The sequence below is a fragment of the Rhinolophus sinicus genome, linkage group LG17, assembly GCF_036562045.2.
Source record: "Rhinolophus sinicus isolate RSC01 linkage group LG17, ASM3656204v1, whole genome shotgun sequence".
Lineage (NCBI taxonomy): Eukaryota > Metazoa > Chordata > Mammalia > Chiroptera > Rhinolophidae > Rhinolophus > Rhinolophus sinicus.
The window spans coordinates 25,108,813-25,128,328 of record NC_133766.1 but is presented as its reverse complement, the minus strand read 5'-3'; the positions used below and the strand labels follow the sequence as shown (position 1 = coordinate 25,128,328).

Genomic DNA, 19,516 nt, shown 5'->3' with positions numbered 1-19,516 from the left:
CCCCTAGATCTGTAACCCACTTGCTCTCTTTGAACCTCCCAGTGAAATTCAGTTTTTGTGAGGAGGATAGAAGGAATAGGCTGAACCACAGCAGGAGAGATGCAGGGGAGATGTCTAAACTGTATCGAGGACTAAACCAGTAAAATGAGTTCTTAGGAAGTGGGTGGAAGAGTCCAAGATGGAAACTGCACACAGGGCCATGGACCAAGGGCCCTGCTATGGCAAAGTTCTTGAAAGGTCTGGGTTTAGGTTAAGGTCTTATATCTCTGTCCTCTAGGTGTGTCTCTATCACACACTTGCGTTGTTATGGGAATACAACAAATCCCATAACAACTAGACCAAGGAGTGCCTCCAGATTACTCGGTTAGGAGGATAAATGAATGGACTTAGCATTGATTTGATCTCCTTGTATTCATTGCTATTTCCCTGAGAGTCAGAGGCATATTCATTTACTAGGTGGTTGTCAGTTACTTGCTCTGTGCCCACAGAAGGGTGGTGGATACCGTCATAGTCGTTATTTGCAAGTTGCCGATGGTTTACTTCCATTGGGGGAAAAGTTAACAACTATATAAAGCAATCCCATTTTAATCGACCTCTTAGCAGCACCTGACCTGGTTTATTTTATTCCCACCTCGGAAAGCTCTGACTCCATGGCTGCGCGAGAGCCCACTCCTCTGGCTTCACCTTCTCAGGCCTTTGCCTCCTCCTTTTTTCTTCTGGACATATTTACATATTGAGGCTCTCAGGGACCCATTATTTAATTCCCTAGGTGATCCCATTCATTCCAGTAACCTTGCACCTCCAGCTCGGACTTGCTTCTGAGTCTAGCTCCTCTGACACCAGCTGCCTACTTGACTGCCTCTCACAGCTATGAACTCAGGACGCTAGAAATGGAACTCATCGTCTTCCCTGCTAAACTTACTTCCTCCAGTCTTCTTCACCTTATAAGGGCACTACCATCAACTCTCGCTCAGGCCAGAGATCTAGACCCTCTGTTCCCCCTCAGCCAGTCCTCATCAGGTCCTTTGGATCCTACCACCGACATACGAGTATGTCTCAGACATGACTATTTCTTACCTCCCTCCTCTGCTGCTCTGTCAATCCAAGCCTACATGACCTGCAGTGGCCTCCTTACTCATATTCCTGTTTCTACTTTCCCCTCTTTCCAGTCCATGTCTGAACAGCTAACGTCCTTCGCATCCTTCCCATTGCTTAGAATACAACCCGAGCTCTTTACCTGGTCCACAGATCTTTTGATAACCTGACCCCTGGCTGCCTCTTCAGCTCCCCCTGCCGCTGCCCTCTCCCTTCCTCGGTTCCACTGGCCTTCTAAGGTTCTTTAAATACACTGAGCTCTTTGCTGCCTTTGGCCTTCCCACATGTGATTCTCTGTTCCACGGCTTCCCCTCCACTCTGCCTGGTTAACTGCCGCTCTCCTTCAGGCTTCGATGTCATTTTCTCAGAGAGACTTTGCAGAGCCACACAGTTTAAGGTAGCTCACACTCCTCGGAGTTGTCTCTCATAGTTTCCAGGTCTTCTTCCACCACTCCTACAGTTAGTCATACTATTAAGTTCTGACAATTAAGTTCATGAACTCATCCTACAAAAAGTGCTACATACCTCATTGCTGAATATCACTATGGTCACCTTCCAAGTACTCCCCTTGGGAAGATATGGACCGATGCCAGCGCCTAGTCCACCCTGCAAGGCAATTTTGGAACTCTTTTTCTGGAACGGCTGTCAGAGCTGTCATCATATCCTGAATGTCATCAAAATGTCTTCCTTTTAGTATTTCCTTTATTTTCGGGTAAAGATAGAAGTCACTGGGGGGCCGGCCCAGTGGCTCAGGTGGTTGGAGCTATGTGCTCCTAACGCCGAAGGCTGCTGGTTCGATTCCCACATGTGCCAACCACAAGGTTGCCGGTTCGACTCCCGCAAGGGATGGTAGGCCGCGCCCCCTGCAACTAGTAATGGCAACTGGACCTGGGGCTGAACTGCGCCCTCCGCAACTAAGATTGAAAGGACAACAACTTGAAGCTGAATGGCACCCTCCACAACTAAGATTGAAAGGACAACAACTTGACTTGAAAAAGTCCTGGAAGCACACACTCTTCCCCAATAAAAATCTTAAAAAAAAAAAAAAGAGTAGAATTAGAAAAATCACACACAAAAAAGAAGTCATTGGGGGCCAGATCAGGTGAGTAGGGAGGGTGTTCCAATACAGTTATGTGTTTACTAGCTAAAAACTCCCTCACAGACAGTGCTGTGTGAGCTGGTGCATTGTTGTGATGCAAGAACCATGAATTGTTGGCAAAAAGTTCAGGTCATCTATGTTTTTCACATAGCCTTTTCAGCATTTCCAAACAGTAAACGTGATTAAATGTCCAGTTGGTACACATTCATAATGAATAATCCCTCTGATATCAAAAAAGGTTAGCAACGTCATTGCAACAAGTTTGCAAACTTAATTGTCAACTTAAACAGGAGTACTCACCTGTTTACTTGCGCAGTGTGCACCTGCCCCTCTAGACTGTAAACTCAGGTCTGTTTCACCACTGGATACCCAGGGTACTGGGTCAGAGTAGGTGCTCAGGAAAGAGTTCATGACTCAATGCGTCAAGATGAGGCATGAATGCTCAGTGCATGGTGATTGATGGGGTAGGCCTCAAAGGGGAAGCTAGAACATTAGGTGCTAGAGTAGGCGGGGGTGGGCTTCTAAGAAGGGCTGGGGGCTGACTCTGAAGAATGAACAGGATTTGGGGAAGAGGGGAGAGGAAGAGGTCATTGTCCTTGCAGAGTTAGAATGTGAAAGTATAGATGAAAGATGCTGCCCCTTAGCCCACTTATAGCCAGATAAGTGGACCATCTTGCCTATTTCAGGATGTTAGGCTTTTGGAGAACGGTTTCAACTTGCCTTCTGCCCCCTCCCACCACCACATTATCTGTAGCTGTCATCCCTCACCCCACCCCCTAGTACACACATGCACACACACTCACTCAGCCTCTACGGCAGCAGCCAACCTGATCTGGCCAGTAAATGTGGGTGTTTGACATAGATGCTGGGGAGATGGTGCCAAGAGAACAGCCATAGGCAGCCCCCTGTGGGTACACTCAGAAGCTGTGGGGTCAGGGAGATGACTGCAGCGTGAAAGAGAGACCTGGGGTAGCTTCTGGACAGAAGCCAGATGTTTCCTACTCTCTGGGGTTTCCATTGGTCCAGTCTGTTGGCCTGGCCAGCACCTGTCCTCTGAGCCTCAGTTTTCCTGCTGAGAATAGGAAAGCATTCCCCTGGGTCTCCCCTCCAGGGGCCCGGGGTTGGGTCACTTTGGGTGGCCTTTGTTGGGATCTTCCCTCCAACCTGAGCCCTTGGCACAGTCTGTGGGTGCTCCTTCCAGGATGCAATGCAGGAGGAACCGGGCCTCTTGGGTAGAGCAGGAACCTGGGTGGAAGAGTCTCAGGCAGTGACCAGGCTCCCCTGAGCTTCTGGCAGCTGCCATTCAGGGATAGTCTTCCTCTGTCCTGGCCCCCACAGGATCTCAGCTACCCCTAACCAGCTGCTTCCTCTCCCCAGGAGCGTCGCTTGATTTTCTCTGAGACAGGCCCACCCGTCCAGCAAAATAGAGTCCCTCAGGGTGACGGTTGATTTCCTGAAGGTGCCCCTAGGCCTGAAGAAGCCGGTGCTGAAGGAGGTGCTTGTGGGCCACCCCCCAAGGCCCCAGCCTGTGGCTCTGGAGCGCTACAAGGCACGGCGGTCAGACGCCATGGACACCGAGTCCCAGTACTCGGGCTATTCCTACAAGTCAGGCCACTCTCGCAGCTCCCGCAAGCACAGGTGACACAGGTGGCAGAGGGGGGTGCTTCTGAGGTGCATATATGTGGGGGAGGTGGGGTGGAGGTGGCTGCTGAGAAGACCCAGGTTCTCCCCTTGACCTGTGTCTGTTCCCCTGGCCTCCTGCTGCAGGGACCGTCGGGATCGACACCGCTCTAAGAGCCGAGATGGGAGCCGTGGGGACAAGTCGGTGACAATCCAGGCTCCAGGGGAACCCCTGCTGGACAATGAGTCCACGCGAGGGGATGAGCGGGTGAGTGTCAGTGGAATGAGGTGCAGGTCAGGTGTTTCCAGACTGACCCTTGTGGAAGCTGGAGGTCTCCCAGTGAGGGGAAGGGCCTGGAAGCCTGGTCTCTGGACAGAGGCCAGGTCTGGGAAAGCATGTCGAGTCCCAAGGTCAGACCCTGCTTCAGTAGAACTTGGAATTTCAGTAGCAGTTCCTACAGAAGCAGCAGCCGCTTCCTTCTTCATCACACCTGGGCTTTGTAGTGGGAATTCCCTGGTTCCTCTAGCCAATGCTGTTCAGTCAGGCTTCCGGGAATCTGGAAGAGGGCGGTGCTGGGTGGGGCCTGGGGGTGAGGGCAGCCCTGAGTTTTCCTTGAGCCTTAAGGTTCTGGCACTCAGGCGCCCTCTGGTGTCGGCCTGTAGAATAGCATCGCCTGGGTCTTGGGAAAAGGAGATGTGGGAGGAGTTGATAGACAAAGGGGAGGGAGGACAACTGAGGGTGGGGGATGGAGGGAGGCGGGAAGAGGGTTCTCCAGGACCCGGATGAATAGCTCGCTCCTGCTCTAACGTCTGTGGCCCACTACGCTCACCTGGTGGAGAGATCAGTAGGCAGAACATACTGCTGGAATAGGTCCCGCGGCTCATTACTCCTCTTTCTTTTTGGGAACATCTTAGGAGGCTAGAGCCTCCCAACTCTTTTTTCGTCACGTGAATTCTCCGTGATTTGGGGAATTCCTGGGTCTTGGGGACAGCTCAGTACCAAAGGGAAATGTTTTTTCTCCCTCTTTCCCAATCCCGTCTCCCTGAGACCTGGCCTCCCAAGTTCTTCAAGTGACACTAAGACATGATGAGCTCACCTGCTCCTGGGAAGAATTCCCAAGCCTTGATCCTTGGAAAGGGTGGGCATTGTGTCCAGGGTTACACTAGACTGAGGACTGCACTCTGTTCCTTGTGCTGAAAACGGTTGGTGCATCCACTTCCTATCTTCAGATTGGACTCTTCTCTTATCCTTGGGAGAGGAGCTTCTTTAATCCCCTAATCACAGACACTGCCAGGCAGTCTCCTACATGCCCCGTCCCATGTCTCAGTCCTGTAACCTAAATCCTCTGTGTAGGATGTGACTCCATGTCCCCAGGCTGTCCAAGGGTGAAGAGCATGGATACTGACGGCCACTGGTGGTCTTGGGGCTCATTTGTGGGATGACATCTAGCCTCTAAAGAGAAACAGCTTAAGTGAACCACACTCAGAAGGGCATCTGGGGACCTCAGTCTGTCCATCCACTTGCCTCCAGGAACAAGCAGCCCCTGTGCTGTGGACATTCAGATGGCCCAGCAGAGCCTGGGGGGCAGACCACAGACCCAGAGTGGCCCTAGTCTGCACTGTGTCCCACATGCCCTGCACTAATCATTCACCTTCCCCATGGTGTCCCCTTCTCTTCACCATGCTGCTTTTGTCAGGTCACTCCCTTAGTCAGAAACCTCGAGGCTCCTAATGTCTAGAGAATAGGTGTTTCTTGCTTAGCTTAGCATGGCAGGTGGCCTGCCTGCCCTGCCTGGTGAGTATGACCTCAGAGCCTAGTCATTGTCTGAGCAGCTCCCTTGGCATGTCTCTTGTGCCCTCTTCTCTGAGGGTCATCTGTGCATGTGCTGTTTTTCCTGTCAAGCTGACTGGTGTGGAGGTCCCCAAGGCCCAGGTCTCAGATGTCCCATCCCTGCAGAGACCTGGCCAGGCTTGGACACAGTGGAGCTCAGTCTGCACTTCGTTGGCTTCATACTGGCTGATTACCCTCTCTTCTTTCTCCTTCTCTCCCACGCTTCCCTCTCCATCTTCCTCTCCTCGTCCTTTCTCCTGTCCACCCCCCTATTGCTATGGCCCCACCCGCTGTAGGATGACAACTGGGGGGAGACGACCACTGTAGTAACAGGCACCTCAGAGCACAGCATCTCTCACGATGATCTCACACGCATCACCAAGGACATGGAGGACAGTGTCCCGCTGGACTGCTCCCGTCATCTGGGGGTCGCAGCGGGGGCCACACTGGCGCTGCTGTCCTTCCTCACGCCGCTGGCTTTCCTACTCCTGCCCCCTTTGCTGTGGCGGGAGGAACTGGAGCCCTGTGGGACAGCCTGTGAGGGCCTCTTCATCTCTGTGGCCTTCAAGCTCCTCATCCTGTTGCTGGGCAGCTGGGCCCTGTTCTTCCGCCGGCCCAAGGCCTCATTGCCCCGTGTCTTCGTGCTGCGTTCCCTGCTCATGGTGCTCGTTTTCCTGCTTGTTGTGTCCTACTGGCTCTTCTATGGCGTGCGTATCCTGGACGCGCGGGAGCGCAGCTACCAGGGTGTGGTACAGTTTGCCGTGTCGCTGGTGGACGCCCTGCTCTTTGTGCATTACCTGGCAGTAGTCCTGCTGGAGCTGCGCCAGCTGCAGCCTCAGTTCACACTCAAGGTCGTGCGCTCCACCGATGGGGCCAGCCGCTTCTACAACGTGGGCCATCTCAGGTATGCGCACCTGGGAGCAGCTGGATGGGCGTGGGGAGGCAAGGCAGGCTGTTGCAGTGGAGGGGCTGGAGATGATGTTCTAGGAGGGCCACATGGGAAGGAATTGAGTGCTCATACATAATAGGTTTTCAGTGTTTGCTTCTTGATGAGAGGGTCATGGACAGGGTCCTGGGGCAAGATGGGGTGGGAGTGAACCAATGAACAGTTAGAGATTGGGGATCTTAGAGAGATGGGCCAAAGAGGAGAAAGGTGTGGGACACAAATAAGGGCTATTGGATATTACTTTTCTAGCTCTTTCTTGGAGGCACAGCCACTTATGAGCACAGGGTGAGTGGTCACTGAGATGAGCTGGTCAGAGGATGGACCTCCAGAGCAAAAGATAATGAGGAGAGCCCTTTAGCCCCCCTCTAAACTTGTGGACAGTCTGCTCCCAGACCATACAGAGTATCAGTAGCACTTCCTGGTCCTGTAGGGAACCTTGGGGGCAATCCTGAAGGGGATGAGTGACCTTGGCTGGGCACCCAGGCCCAGTGCCCTTTCTCTCCTGGGCTTCAGCACGGCAGGGAAGGACTAGCAGGCTCAGCCCTGGGGAAGGCTTGCGAGCCTGGTAAGTAGACCTCAGGCCCGGAGCCAGGCTTCTTGGAAGTAGCTTGTCTGTGTCCTGTGTCCTCTCCTGCCCTGCCAACCTGCCCTGATGTATCCTTTCCCCTGTGCGCCTTGTCTGTCCCTTCTCCTTCCCCCTCCTGTGTCTCCCCCACAGCATCCAGCGCGTGGCCGTGTGGATCCTGGAGAAGTATTACCATGACTTCCCTGTCTACAACCCTGCCCTTCTCAACCTGCCCAAGTCCGTCCTGGCCAAGAAAGTGTCTGGCTTCAAGGTGTATTCCCTCGGAGAGGGTGAGCGGCCCTGCTCCTCCACCCTCTTGGTCTTTTCCCAAGCAGGACTCCAAATTACCTGTTTCTCTCACATCCTTTTTCCCTTGCTTTCTCCTTTCCCTGGCCCATGTCCCAGCCCCTTCTGTTCTGTCCTTTCCCTTGACTCCAGGTGGCTGGTCTTAGCTGCTGATCCTACTTGCTGTCCCTTTATGCCATGGTGTGTCCCCCCAGTCTGGCTCTTCTTCATCTGCTCATCAGACCTGGTCCTAAGCCCTCAGCTCTCTGAGCTCCAGAACCTCCTGTACTGGCGAGGATCATGTGCAGAGCTTCTGCCCTCCAGTGCCACGTTGTTGTTTCCTGTGGGCCTCTCCCGGGCGTGGCCATGAGGGTTGGGAACAGGAGGTATTGTTGGGGGTGGGCACAGCTTCCTCTGGACGTGTCAGGTTGCTGTCTCCAGACATCCTGGAGTGAGAAGCAAGGCCATGCTCCAAAGTGACCACCTCCTCTCTGTCCTGCTCCTGTGCAGAAAACAGCACCAACAACTCCACGGGCCAGTCCCGGGCTGTGATTGCAGCAGCGGCCCGGAGGCGGGACAACAGCCACAACGAGTACTACTACGAGGAGGCCGAGCATGAGCGGAGGGTGCGCAAGCGGAGGGCCAGGTGGGTCTCTGAGGTGCGGGGGTGTGTGTGCGAAGACCAATGGACTTGTTAACTGCTGGAAATAGAGGCGTGCACAGTGATGATCAGCGTGGGGTGTGTGTATTCGTGCTGTGTCACTGCCAAAACAAATCACTATCAACGTGGCTCTGTAAAACAACACACGTGTATTACCTCACAGTTCTATAGGTCATGCAGGGCTCACTGGGCCTCCACTAAGGTCTTACCAGCTGACATTTGAGCCTGGGTTGTCTTCTCAGCTCACTGGTTGTTGGCAGAACTTTGTCACCTGGCCCTGTACACAGTTCACAACATGCAATTTCCTTTTTCCTCGAGGCCAGCAGAAAGAGGTCTCTCTCTTTCTCTGACTTCTGCCACCAGCCAGAGGAAACTGCTTTAAAAGGGCTCATGGATGAAATCAGGCCCTCTGTGATAATTTATATTTTAAAGTCAACTGATTTGGCACTTTAATTATATCCTCCAAAGTACCCAGATTATTGAATTGCCAGGAGGTGGCAATGTGGTGGAGGGGGACAGGAATATGTTTGAATTCCATCTACCGCAGTGGGCTAGAGACCCATTGAAAGGGTATGAGCCTCTTCTACGACAGCAGGGACTGAGGCTGGGTAAGACCTCCTACCAGTACATATCACAGGCTTACTCAGCAGATGGTATATTTTTACCTGCAAAAAATAAGGGTCTAGTGCCCATATCTTGGAAAATTCTTCAATGCTGTTCTCGCTCCTCCCTTTCCCTGTTCACATTATTATGTGAATTTACGTCATGCCTTAGGAATCTTGGTGCCTGCTGTTGCCAGGTCCCACCTGGGTTTTTGGGATTTCCACGGGGGAGGAGCAGAGGGCCTCAGACCCCTCCTCACACATAATCTCCAGGCCTCAAGGGAGGAAGGTAGCCCTTAGCCTGTTCTGACTTGAGCCTGATGTCCCCTAAAGTAGATCAAAGATCATGAACCTCATTTCTGTAATAGTTCAGCGTGTTCCCAATTGTCTTAGACGGGGCCCTGGTGGGAAGGAAACCAAAGATATCCCCTGCTTCCTTTACCTTCTGCTCTGCCTACAGTCTTCGGATCTTTTGTGTGGCAACCACCATTCTTGGCCGATAGGGGAACCTTTCCTTCCCTATTACCTGGGTTGTAAACGGGAGAAAACATTTTCCCTGAGACAAAAAGATCATTTCAAAAGGAACTTCACAGAGACATATATGGGAAGCAAAAAAGTAAACAGAGAAACTGTAGATGTACACAGAAGCACATGTTTATTTAGCCCAGAAGCCCATTCTAAGCTATCGAAAGGCTTCTGAATACTGGTATTGTGTATCTGTGCTTTTAATGTTAATTGACTTATTTTTCCTGTTTCCCCCTTAATACTATGTTTCTGAGATTCACCCATGTTACCTACACATTTGCTTTGTTGCATCCTATCTCTGCAGAGTAGTTCATGGAATACTGACGACATCCTAACCAATATTTGGATTATAGTCATTTTCTTAAATTTTTCCATTTGGATGGATAAATAATATCTTATTAACATTTTAAATATCTCTCTAATTACTAGAAAGTGACTAATTCATATATTGTTTGGCCTTTTAGAACTCTCACGAATTATTTGTTCACCTCCTTTGCCCATTTTTCTTCTTGATTGGTAACACATTCTTTGCATATCTCCCCTCCCTCCCCACCAATATGTGTTCGTTAATGTTGCCCATGCTGTCATGGTTGAAGATAAATCTGTCATTTTGACATCGTGATATCTATTAATTTTTCACCCTATGAAGTGTGATTTGAGGGTCTTATTTAAGAAGGCTTTTTCTAGGGTTTGATGCAACGCTGGTATTTCCCGTAACAGAGTTCCTAGTTGTCTCTCTGGGTTTGACACTAGAATGTCCTCTTTGAGTTTCTGGGTTGGACTCACTGAGCTCCACAGTTCTTTCCTGTCCAGAGTGGGGAAAAAGCACTCTCCTCCCCCAACAGCATATGTGCATGCACACACTCACACACACACACACACACTAAGCCCCCAAAGCCCTGCCTTTGGCTACAGATGGGTTCATATTGCTTCCTTGAGAGCACAAAGGCCTGACCTTGCTCAGGCTGCTGGAAGGCTGGACCAGGGGAAAGATGAGAAGTGGGCATGAGAAGTGGTCCAGACCCCTCCTGTCCCCCAGGCTTGTGGTGGCAGTGGAGGAGGCCTTCACTCACATTAAGCGGCTGCAGGAAGAGGAGCAGAAGAACCCCAGGGAGGTGATGGACCCCCGGGAGGCAGCCCAGGCCATCTTTGCATCCATGGCCCGTGCCATGCAGAAGTACCTCCGGACCACCAAGCAGCAGCCTTACCACACCATGGAGAGCATCCTGCAGCACTTGGAGTTCTGCATCACGCACGACATGACGCCTAAGGTAGGCCTGCTCAGCTCCCAGCATCCTTCTTTCTCCAGATCTGGCCCCCTTCTTTTCCACCTTCCTTTTCCCGTATTCTCTTACTTTCCTTATTCTCCATCTTCTTCTCTCCCTCTCTTCTCTATCTCCTTATAGTTTCTTCTCTCATCCCTACCATCCATCCCATCTCTGTGTGGGGTAAAGTTCTTAGTGGTGAGAAGAAGAGGGAGCTTTGGGACCATTTTGGGATAGGGTGACACCTATTTCTTATCTCTAGAAGGGCTCTGAAATTTCCAGATCCAAAGTCCTCCCTCCACCCCTTCATCTCCATCAGGTCTTCTTTGTTCTTTTTGAGCCATTACACACCCCTCGTATCTACTGCCCACTTCCTAGAATTGCTTCCCTTGCACCATCCTTGGTGAATGGGTAACTAGAGATGTTGTACTTTAACCATGACCCCTTTAGCTTTGTGCTGGTGCAGACCTGCTTGTTGCTGACCATGCCAGCTGGATGGAGAGGAAGGAGGAACGCAGGAGGACTTGCCCGGGTCATTGAATGGTGCTGGGATAGAGAGGAGGGTGAAGGCGTCAGGGGAGCTGAGCTCCATCCTGACCCTGCTCACCCAAATAACCTCTTTGGGCTCTCGCTTCCTCATTCATAAAGGCAAGGTTTTGAAGCAAATGATCTCATGCCTTTACCTGCTCTAACATTCTAAGATCATATGCAGGTGAGCTAGAGACATATTGGTTGTCTTTGAAGCTGTGCCCCCAGGGGATGCAGGATGGAGTGTGAGTGGGAGAGCTTCTTACACAGCCTTTTTTCCTCTCCTCAGGCCTTTCTGGAGCGGTACCTGGCAGCCGGACCCACCATCCAGTACCACAAGGAACGCTGGCTGGCCAAGCAGTGGACACTGGTGAGCGAGGAGCCAGTGACCAATGGGCTTAAGGATGGCATTGTTTTTCTTTTAAAACGCCAGGACTTCAGCCTAGTGGTCAGCACCAAGAAGGTTCCGTTCTTCAAACTCTCCGAGGAATTTGTGGACCCCAAGTCACACAAGTTTGTTATGCGACTGCAGTCTGAGACCTCTGTGTGAGACACGTGGGCTCCTGGAGCAGTGGTAGGGGTTCAGGGCTAGGTGCTTAGCCCAGCCATATTCCCAGCTGACCTTCTCCGTCTTGTTCTTGCTTTTTATTTTTTTTTCCTTACTTGAATTAACTTACTCCACATCCTGTCTCCTCCCCTCTTCCGTATTCACCCCATGTGCACCTGGGGAGACCATCCTGCTGTCAACAGTATCTGGGAACTTCTCTCTTTTCCACACTTTTGTATCATTCCAGGCCCTGTAGGAATCAGTGCCTCTCTTGATCTTTCCCTGGATGACAGTCTTTTCTGAAAGTGCACAGGGCTCTCCTGAGCCCCCACTCTTGAACCCAAGTTTTTGTGGCTGTTCTTTCCAGTGGCCCCCAACAAGGTGTCTCTGGGGGGCACAGACATGACTCCAGAGAACCACAGTGCCAAACTCCTCCGTGGCAGCAGCTCCTCATGACCTTCAGACAGCAGGTGATCCACCCCTCCTGCCACTCACCCCACCTGTAGTGAGCCCTGAGTTTTGGGGCAGGGACATGCTTGTGTCCCTCTACACTGTCCCAGAGTTAGGGTTTCCCTACCAGGGTTGTTTTTTTCCAGCTGTTAGAGCCTCCCTTCCCCATCGACACATATTCAGAGCAAAGAAAGATCTCTCCTTTACCCTGAAATCTCTGCCTTCTGTTTCTGACTTGTATGGTCACGTGTGACCATGGGCAAACGAAGGCAGAAACCCTCTGTGATGCCCTTTCCTATGACCTTTCTTCCAGTGGCTCTTTCCCAGGCAGCCCCTGAGGGAAAGGCAGGAGACCCCCGTGAACATCACCGACCCCTGGCCTCTGAACCTTCCTCACTTTCATTGCCACCTTGGTGGGGCTGGTTCCCCTTCCCAGTGAAAGATGGCATGTAGACTCCTGTACAAAATTAGTGGTTTGCAGACCCAAACCCAACCCCGGTGGTCTTAGGCAAATGTTTTTCTTTCCTTCACCAGCTACCCCTAGTTCTGCTGTCCCGTCTGTCAGTTCCAGAGACCTGTAGCCGCGTCTCTTTTTTTGAGAGGAGCCAGCAGCTCCTCTTTACCCCCTGCCTTAAGGCCACTTTTTTGCCTCAGGGGTCTCTTTTCCTTGGCTGGCCAGGGTCCCCTCCTCTTCTCCCTCTGCCTGGTTCTCTGGGCTCTGGCCTTCCTCTATATTGGGGTGAGGGACCAGTATTGCTGCCTTTTGTGGGTACTTAGCCCCTTATTCCATTTAGCTTCCACAGTCTTTGCGCCCAATCTGAATTCTTGAGAATTTCCATCTTATTTTGAGCAAAATTCTCTGGCCCTCTAATACGTATATTCAGTGTAAATCTGAGCCTTTAAATCATGTAGTTTTAGCCAAGGGGAATAGAACTAGGAAACATCCAGATACCTCCAGCCAGGATCCACGTGGCAGAAGGTTCTGGTGGCTGGGCTGAAGTGTGCCCCTGAATCAGTCCTCTAAGTAACTCACAATGCCCTTTATAGGCCTGTCTTTCCCCTGGTTGTTGCCTTGCAGAGTGCACCCTGGGGTAAGCCCCACGATGTGGCAGGAGGGAGGCTTCCTGTTTGTATAGTGGCAGTCCTGGGCGTGGGGGAGCCTAGTGATTGACGTTTCTCCTGCTGTCCTTCCTGAAAAAGCGTATCTGTCCACCCACCACTTACTAGAGAAGGGCTCATCAGCTAGTGCTTATCTTATCCCCATAGGGTTCGGTTGTAGGGCTGCCTTAGGCAGGGCCTGGAGGTCTGCCTTGGGCTGGGGCTGTGGGTTTTTGGATAGCCCTGAGTGAAGTACATCCTCTCCTGGGGGTCTTAGGAAGTTAGCTTTTCTTTTCTTGAAAGACGTGGTTTCAGAGGAGCCCCCTCAGAGTCACATTTCTAAATACCTCACTATCCTGGAAAATGGGGCCTGGGTGGTCAATTGGGGTCATTGCCTTTGTGGGCAGAAGTGCGATGTGGTGTGGTTTGAGGAATGAGTTGGGGCGGGGAGAGGGAAAGTATTTGGGATCTTAGTTACTGCCCTAGGTTAGGGGCTGGGGAGTGTTTATTTTAAGAACCTGCCATGTTTTTAATCACTGTGATTTTTCATTCCTTTTTCTGGAAACGAAACAAAAAATATTTCCCCTAACTCTCTCTCTAAGCACTAAGGGCTGTGACAGAATGTTAGTGTTTTGGTCCTTTATATCAGAACTGTGGTATCTTTGTGTTCTTTGATTATTATTATGTTTTAAAAAAATGTCAGGATGAATTGTCAAGTGTGGCTGTGTTTGTCTTTTGCTTCTCTTATATGGGAGGTTGTCTTCATGCTGTGAACTACTGTGGAGCGTGCAGCTGACTCAGTCCCTCTGAGCAGTGTCCCCTACTTTGCCTGTCCCATCACTCACTGGATTTTCTCACTCTTCCCATGTGGGGATGTGACCACCTGTTGCTACCCTCTCTCACCCTGGATCACAACAGGGGATGCTGTGGCTGGGTCTCCCCAGCGCTCTTTTTTCTGTGACTACTTGGCATCTTAGTATATTCCTGTTATACTTACTAGGCTTTCCTTTTCGTCTCCTTGCAACGCTTGTCTTCCTTCCCTCCATTCCAGGAAACTGTGCCTCAGTTCTTCACCTACCTCGCCACTCTGCCCCTGGTCCCTTTCTCTAAACTACTCTTCTGCTCTGTTTATTCTAGTTTATTTCCCTTTAGTGTCTCATGTTTCTTCTCATCCTCCCACCATTTTAGCCCTTAATTTCTCGCTTCCCCACCCCCACCTCAGTATTCCTGTTGCAGACCTTGACATTGGGATCTCTGAACCTCATCTCACCATTTCTCAGAGTTTGTGCTTCTCCTTTTCTGTTGGGCCTGGATGAGCTCCCTGATTCTCTGTGGTGTCTGTCAGTCTGTCTTCTTGTTGGTCTGCCCTCCCCATGGGCAGCATCTGCTGATGGACTTGGTTCTGGTGTGTGATTGTTGTGATTTGTTCTTTTGTATGTGAAGAAAGGGGGCTTTTTGAATCCCTTTCAAGTGAGATTGTAAATGTAGAATTTTCTACTGTTGGATATAGATTTTTTTCTTTTTTGGGTTACAGAACTGAGACCTTGTGCATGCATGTAGAAAATTGTAAAATGTAAATTTTTTTTTAATATATAAAAAGCTTGTTTTTACAGTTTGCAGTGGATCTAAACATTATGGCAATTTTAGGGTTTTTTTCTTAAGCATAGGATCTAAAACTGTACATTTTTTTTATATATATATAATAAAGACATTTGACTTTTGTGGGGGTATTATGTTGTTTTTCTTTTTTTTTTTTTTTTTTACAAAAGTAGGAGCAAAGAGAGTCTGGAGTGGATATTTGCTCCTTGTTAAGGAGTGGGTGGGCCAGAAGGGGGCAGTGTGAGCTCATCATTACTCTATTGTTCCTCAGATGCATGAACAGGAAATTGCCTATTCTGAGAAGAGACAAATGCAGGAACTTGAGGACTCACTTAGCCCTCCCAGGGTGGTTGTCAGCATAAGAAGGAAAGAAAGATCCAAAGGAATTTAAGATAATAGTTGATGATTTCAGTCAGTAGTGACAGCTCATCACATTTCATTAGGAAAAACTCCTGAAGTATATTTCTTATTTCTAAATATCTTATTTCTCTCATGGTCTCTAATCTGCACAAAAGAATATTCTAAGCAATAGTCATTTATTTAAAATGAAAATATTCAATTGGCATTGTGCTTGTAATCAAGCACCAGAATCATTAAGAGGTCAGGGACCTTCTCTCAGCTCTACCCAGACCCAAACTTCTCTGTGACTTTGGGCAAAATACTTAGCACATAAACAGCCTTCTAAGGTTAAAACAAACAAGCAAATGTAAACTTTCTTGTGTGGAGTTGATGTATTTACTAGACTCAGTGTTCCTCTCCCCACCTCGTGCTTTGCCAAACTCTGAGGATGCAAGGACAAGAGACACAAGTCCTTGTCTTAGAGGAAGAAGATCCAGTTTACAGTAGGTGACAGACTAAATGATCTAATGTAAGGCTGCGTGGTATGTTCTCAGGCAGAGCTTAGACGAGCCCTGTCTGGAATCCATGGAACCTTTCTTCAAGAAATTTAAGGAATTTGTTTAAGAATTAAGAAGTGGTAACATATGTTCTTGGGGAGGGGGGCGGTTTATCTGTTTCGTTTACTTAAATATCCCTAGCATCTATACCAGTTCTTCTCATATAGTTGGTACACAATAAAAAAAAATTGTTGAATGAATAATGAATTAAAAAGCTAACAATAAAAAAGTGATCTTATACTTACTTCTTCCTTTAAAATTACACTTAAGTCTTTCTCATGAAAACAAATAAGAAAACTTCCCATGAAACTGCATCCCCCATTCTCATGGCTCCTTTCTTTTTGTAAGTAGGCTTATAGTTTTACTTGCTGTTTTCAGTTTACCTCAAAGCCAACGTCTGAGTTATTGTGATCAAATTTCTACTTTATCATGCCTCTCAAATTACTCTTACTGGGACAAATAGAATAACTCCTTTGAGTTTAGTGAGTCTTTATTCAGTGCTTGGACTTTCCCAGCCTGGCACTAAAGTGCTTTGGTTGGTAGATAGTGGATATGTACCTGCCCTCACTGAGACAACCTTTGTGGACCCTAAGGGATCTGTATTTAACCTCACAGACCTCCTCTTCTCATGCCGGGCCCAGGAATTAACTGATTTAAGGCCAGATCTCAATACTTGATTTAGGAGATCGTGTTTTCTCAGGATTTGCTGAGAGCAAAAGTGATAATGCCAGTTATTTGCCATGTACTTGTAACAAAGGCTCTTTTTACCTTTTAGCTGAAGAAAGCGCTTTGCATGGACTGAAGATGGCTTGGTGCAGTCAGGCTCATGCTTGGACTTCTCTTTGGCGTTGCTCCCCAGATGGGACTTTGTCTTTGAAACGCAGCCAAGGGGGAGCCAGTCGTGGGGCTCTGGGTGAGGAGACATAGAATCTTGAGATCCAGTTCTTAGCCACTTCTTATTAATTATTATTTTTGTTTGCTTGGGTCAATTTAATGGCTTCTAAAGAACTAAAAACCAGCTTCTTAAAATAGCCTCTGGCTTTTTATTTGTTAGTTTAAGCAAGGCTGCATGAGAGGAAGTCAGCATTTGGAAAAGCTGACAGCATTAGTGCACAAATGGTCATGGAAGATGCTAGAGAGATAGTAGAGGACTATTCACAGAGTGGAAAGATCTTGGGGAATGACCATCCCTGTCCAGCTCTCCAGTTTCTCTATAGGCGGAGGATGGAGTCAGTTTTCCTTGTTAGAAAGGATAGGGCAGACATGCTATCCTAGCAGTTCATAACAACAAAGGATAACTTAAGTATATATGGAAAAGTGGGACAAGTATTGGTTTAGAGTTGCAAAACCTGGGCAAGGTATTGGCTTCTCTCATTTCATCTCAGATAATTTGGGGGGTAGGCACACTATGTGCTATGCAGTGGGCTACAAAGATAAATAAAAGATTGTCCCCATTCTTTGGGAGTTCATGGGATTTTGACTAGTAAAACTGGGAGATTTTTTTATTTTGTCACCTGTTATAAGCAACCCAAATAAGTAAACTATTTTCTAGAGGTGGTAAGTAACCATTGGCAAGAGACAGACTGAAGCTAACACTTGGCCAGTACTTTGAGCTTGACAGGCAAATTTGATGTCACCACTCAAAGGGCCACCTGTATTCTCTGATATCCTGTAAGGGGAATGGGACCACTTTGGGTGAGAAAAGTTAGACGAATGAGATCTTCATCTTTGTCCTGTCCCTTCTGTTTGCTTTTGGGGACAGTTATCCCATACTACGGCTTTAGCCAGGGCAAATATGTGGTAAAACGTGAAAGTGGATTTTTATGATTTTTAAGGTAGTGCATCGCTCTCTGATACAATAATCGTGGATACATGTTATTATAAATTTGTCCAGACCCATAGACTGTATGATACCAAGAGTAAAACCTAATGTTAAGTGTGGACTCTGGGTGATAATGTTCTGTCAATGTAGGTTTATCAGTTGTAACCAAAGTACCACTCTGGTCTGGGGTGGTGATAATAAGGAAAGCTGTATACGTATATGTGTGAGGTGCAGCGTGCATATGGAACTCTGTATCTTCTGCTCAGCCTTGCTGTGAACCTAAAACTGCTCTTAAAAAATAAAGTCTGGTCAAGAAGTACAAACTTCCAGTTATAAGTACTGGGGATGTAATGACTATAGTTAACACCGATGTATGGAATATTTGAAAGTTGCTAAGAGAGTAGATCTGAAAAGTTATTATCACAAGGAAAAAACATTTTCTTCTTTTTTTCTTGTACCTATATGAGATGATGGGTGTTAACTAAACTTATTGTGGCAATCATTTCACAATATATGTGGATCAATTCATTATGTTGTACACCTTAAGCTTATATAGCATGTCAGTTTTATCTCAATAAAACCGAAAGAAAAAAAAGTCAATTAAAAAACTAAACCAAGCAAAACCTTATTTAGTTCTAGACACAGATCTAGTAATAAAAGTAATAGAATAGGCACTTGTGATTCAGAAAAAAAGTGAAAGTGTATGCTATTTCCTCTGGGTCCCTTAAAGTGTGTCACTGTGGAGCTTGGAAATCTGATAACGCCAACTGAAGAGGAAGAGGAGGGTCTGGTGATCCATCAACACTGACAGCCAAAAATTTGCACGAGTAGACTTCACTGTGTCAAGAGTACATGGTTTAACTTAGTTGTGGATTTTGCTCCTTTCAAGTTCCTGTTAATGTTCGTTCTGTTGATATATGAATGTGTGATTTTAGGGTGAGGATGACAGGGATAGTTTTTACTACAATAAAGAATGGCTGAAGGACACAAGCTTTCCATTATGAGATGAATAAGCTCTGGGGGTCTGATATACAGAGTGGTGATATAAAGAGTGGTGACTGATTAATAATACTGTGTTATGTCCTTGAAATTTGCTAAGAAAGTAGACCTTATGTCTTCTCAGCACACACACACAAATGTAACTGTGAGGTGATGGGTGTGTTAACATGATTGTTGTAATCATGTCACAAAGTACACATATGTTAAGTCTTTATGTTGTATACTTTAAATATATAACATTTTACTGGTCAATTATACCTCAAAGCTGAAAAAACCCCCACAAAAACCACCTGTAGTTGGACTGCTTGTCTTCTGCCTGTCTATTTGTATCCTAAGTTGATATCCTAGCAGTTCATGATATCCTACCTCTGGCCTCAGAGATGAAATCCAGTTAAAAGGGAATCAGGGAAAGCTGTCCCTGAAGGTTTCATTTTCGAGGACTGGTCAGCAATTTGGTACTTCTGGTTGGGAGTGTATTGAGGAATATGACATCAGGGAACCTGTGTCCTGGGATTGATTTTTATTCTGTCTTGAAGTAGGTCCCCAAAACAGAGCTTCTCAAACTTTAATTGTGCCATACAGCAAGTATGAAAATCACTTTAAGATCTTATAAAAATGCAGATTCTGATTCAACAGGTCTGGGTTAGGTTCTTTGTTTCAGCGTTTCTAACAGGCTCCCAGGTGTCTTAGCTCAGGTTGCCATAAAAAATACCACAGACTGGATGGCTTAAACAACAGAAATCTTTCTCACAGTTCTTAAGGCTGAAAGCTTCAGATCAGGGTGCCTGCACAGTTGGGTGCTGGTGAGCACCGTCTTCCTGGCTTGCAGATGGCAGCCTTCTTACTGTTTGAATCATCACATGGCAGAGGGAGTAGAAGAGGGCTCCATTCTCATGATCTCATCTAAACCTAATCACCTCCCAAAGGCCCTCACTACACAGAACATCACATTGGGAGTTAGGGCGTCAACATGCCAATTTTGGGGGCACACATTAAGTCCATAGCACCAGGTGATACTGCTACTTCTGTTCTCCAAATAGCAAGGCCCTAGAAGAAGCTTTGCGTTCTTATGACAGGTTGAGG

The 19,516-nt window shown here is 48.0% G+C and overlaps 1 protein-coding gene across 4 annotated transcripts in view; it reads left to right on the top strand.

Annotated features, from left to right (window-relative positions):
* The window catches only part of VANGL2 (VANGL planar cell polarity protein 2), a 29,944-nt gene extending 11,445 nt beyond the window's left edge, over nt 1-18,499 (top strand). For 3 of the 4 annotated variants that reach the window (XM_019716436.2, XM_074322520.1, XM_074322521.1), the window contains 7 exons: nt 3,572-3,832; nt 3,962-4,082; nt 5,942-6,549; nt 7,310-7,446; nt 7,952-8,087; nt 10,269-10,500; nt 11,312-14,839. In XM_019716436.2, coding sequence (XP_019571995.1) covers nt 3,762-3,832; nt 3,962-4,082; nt 5,942-6,549; nt 7,310-7,446; nt 7,952-8,087; nt 10,269-10,500; nt 11,312-11,572 — 1,566 coding nt within the window. In that variant the 5' untranslated portion in view covers nt 3,572-3,761 and the 3' untranslated portion in view covers nt 11,573-14,839. Of the gene's footprint in view, nt 1-3,571; nt 3,833-3,961; nt 4,083-5,941; nt 6,550-7,309; nt 7,447-7,951; nt 8,088-10,268; nt 10,501-11,311; nt 14,840-16,387 lie in introns of those variants that run through there. The other variant, XM_019716440.2, reaches the window with a different exon arrangement.
* The last annotated feature ends 1,017 nt before the right edge of the window (nt 18,500-19,516 follow it).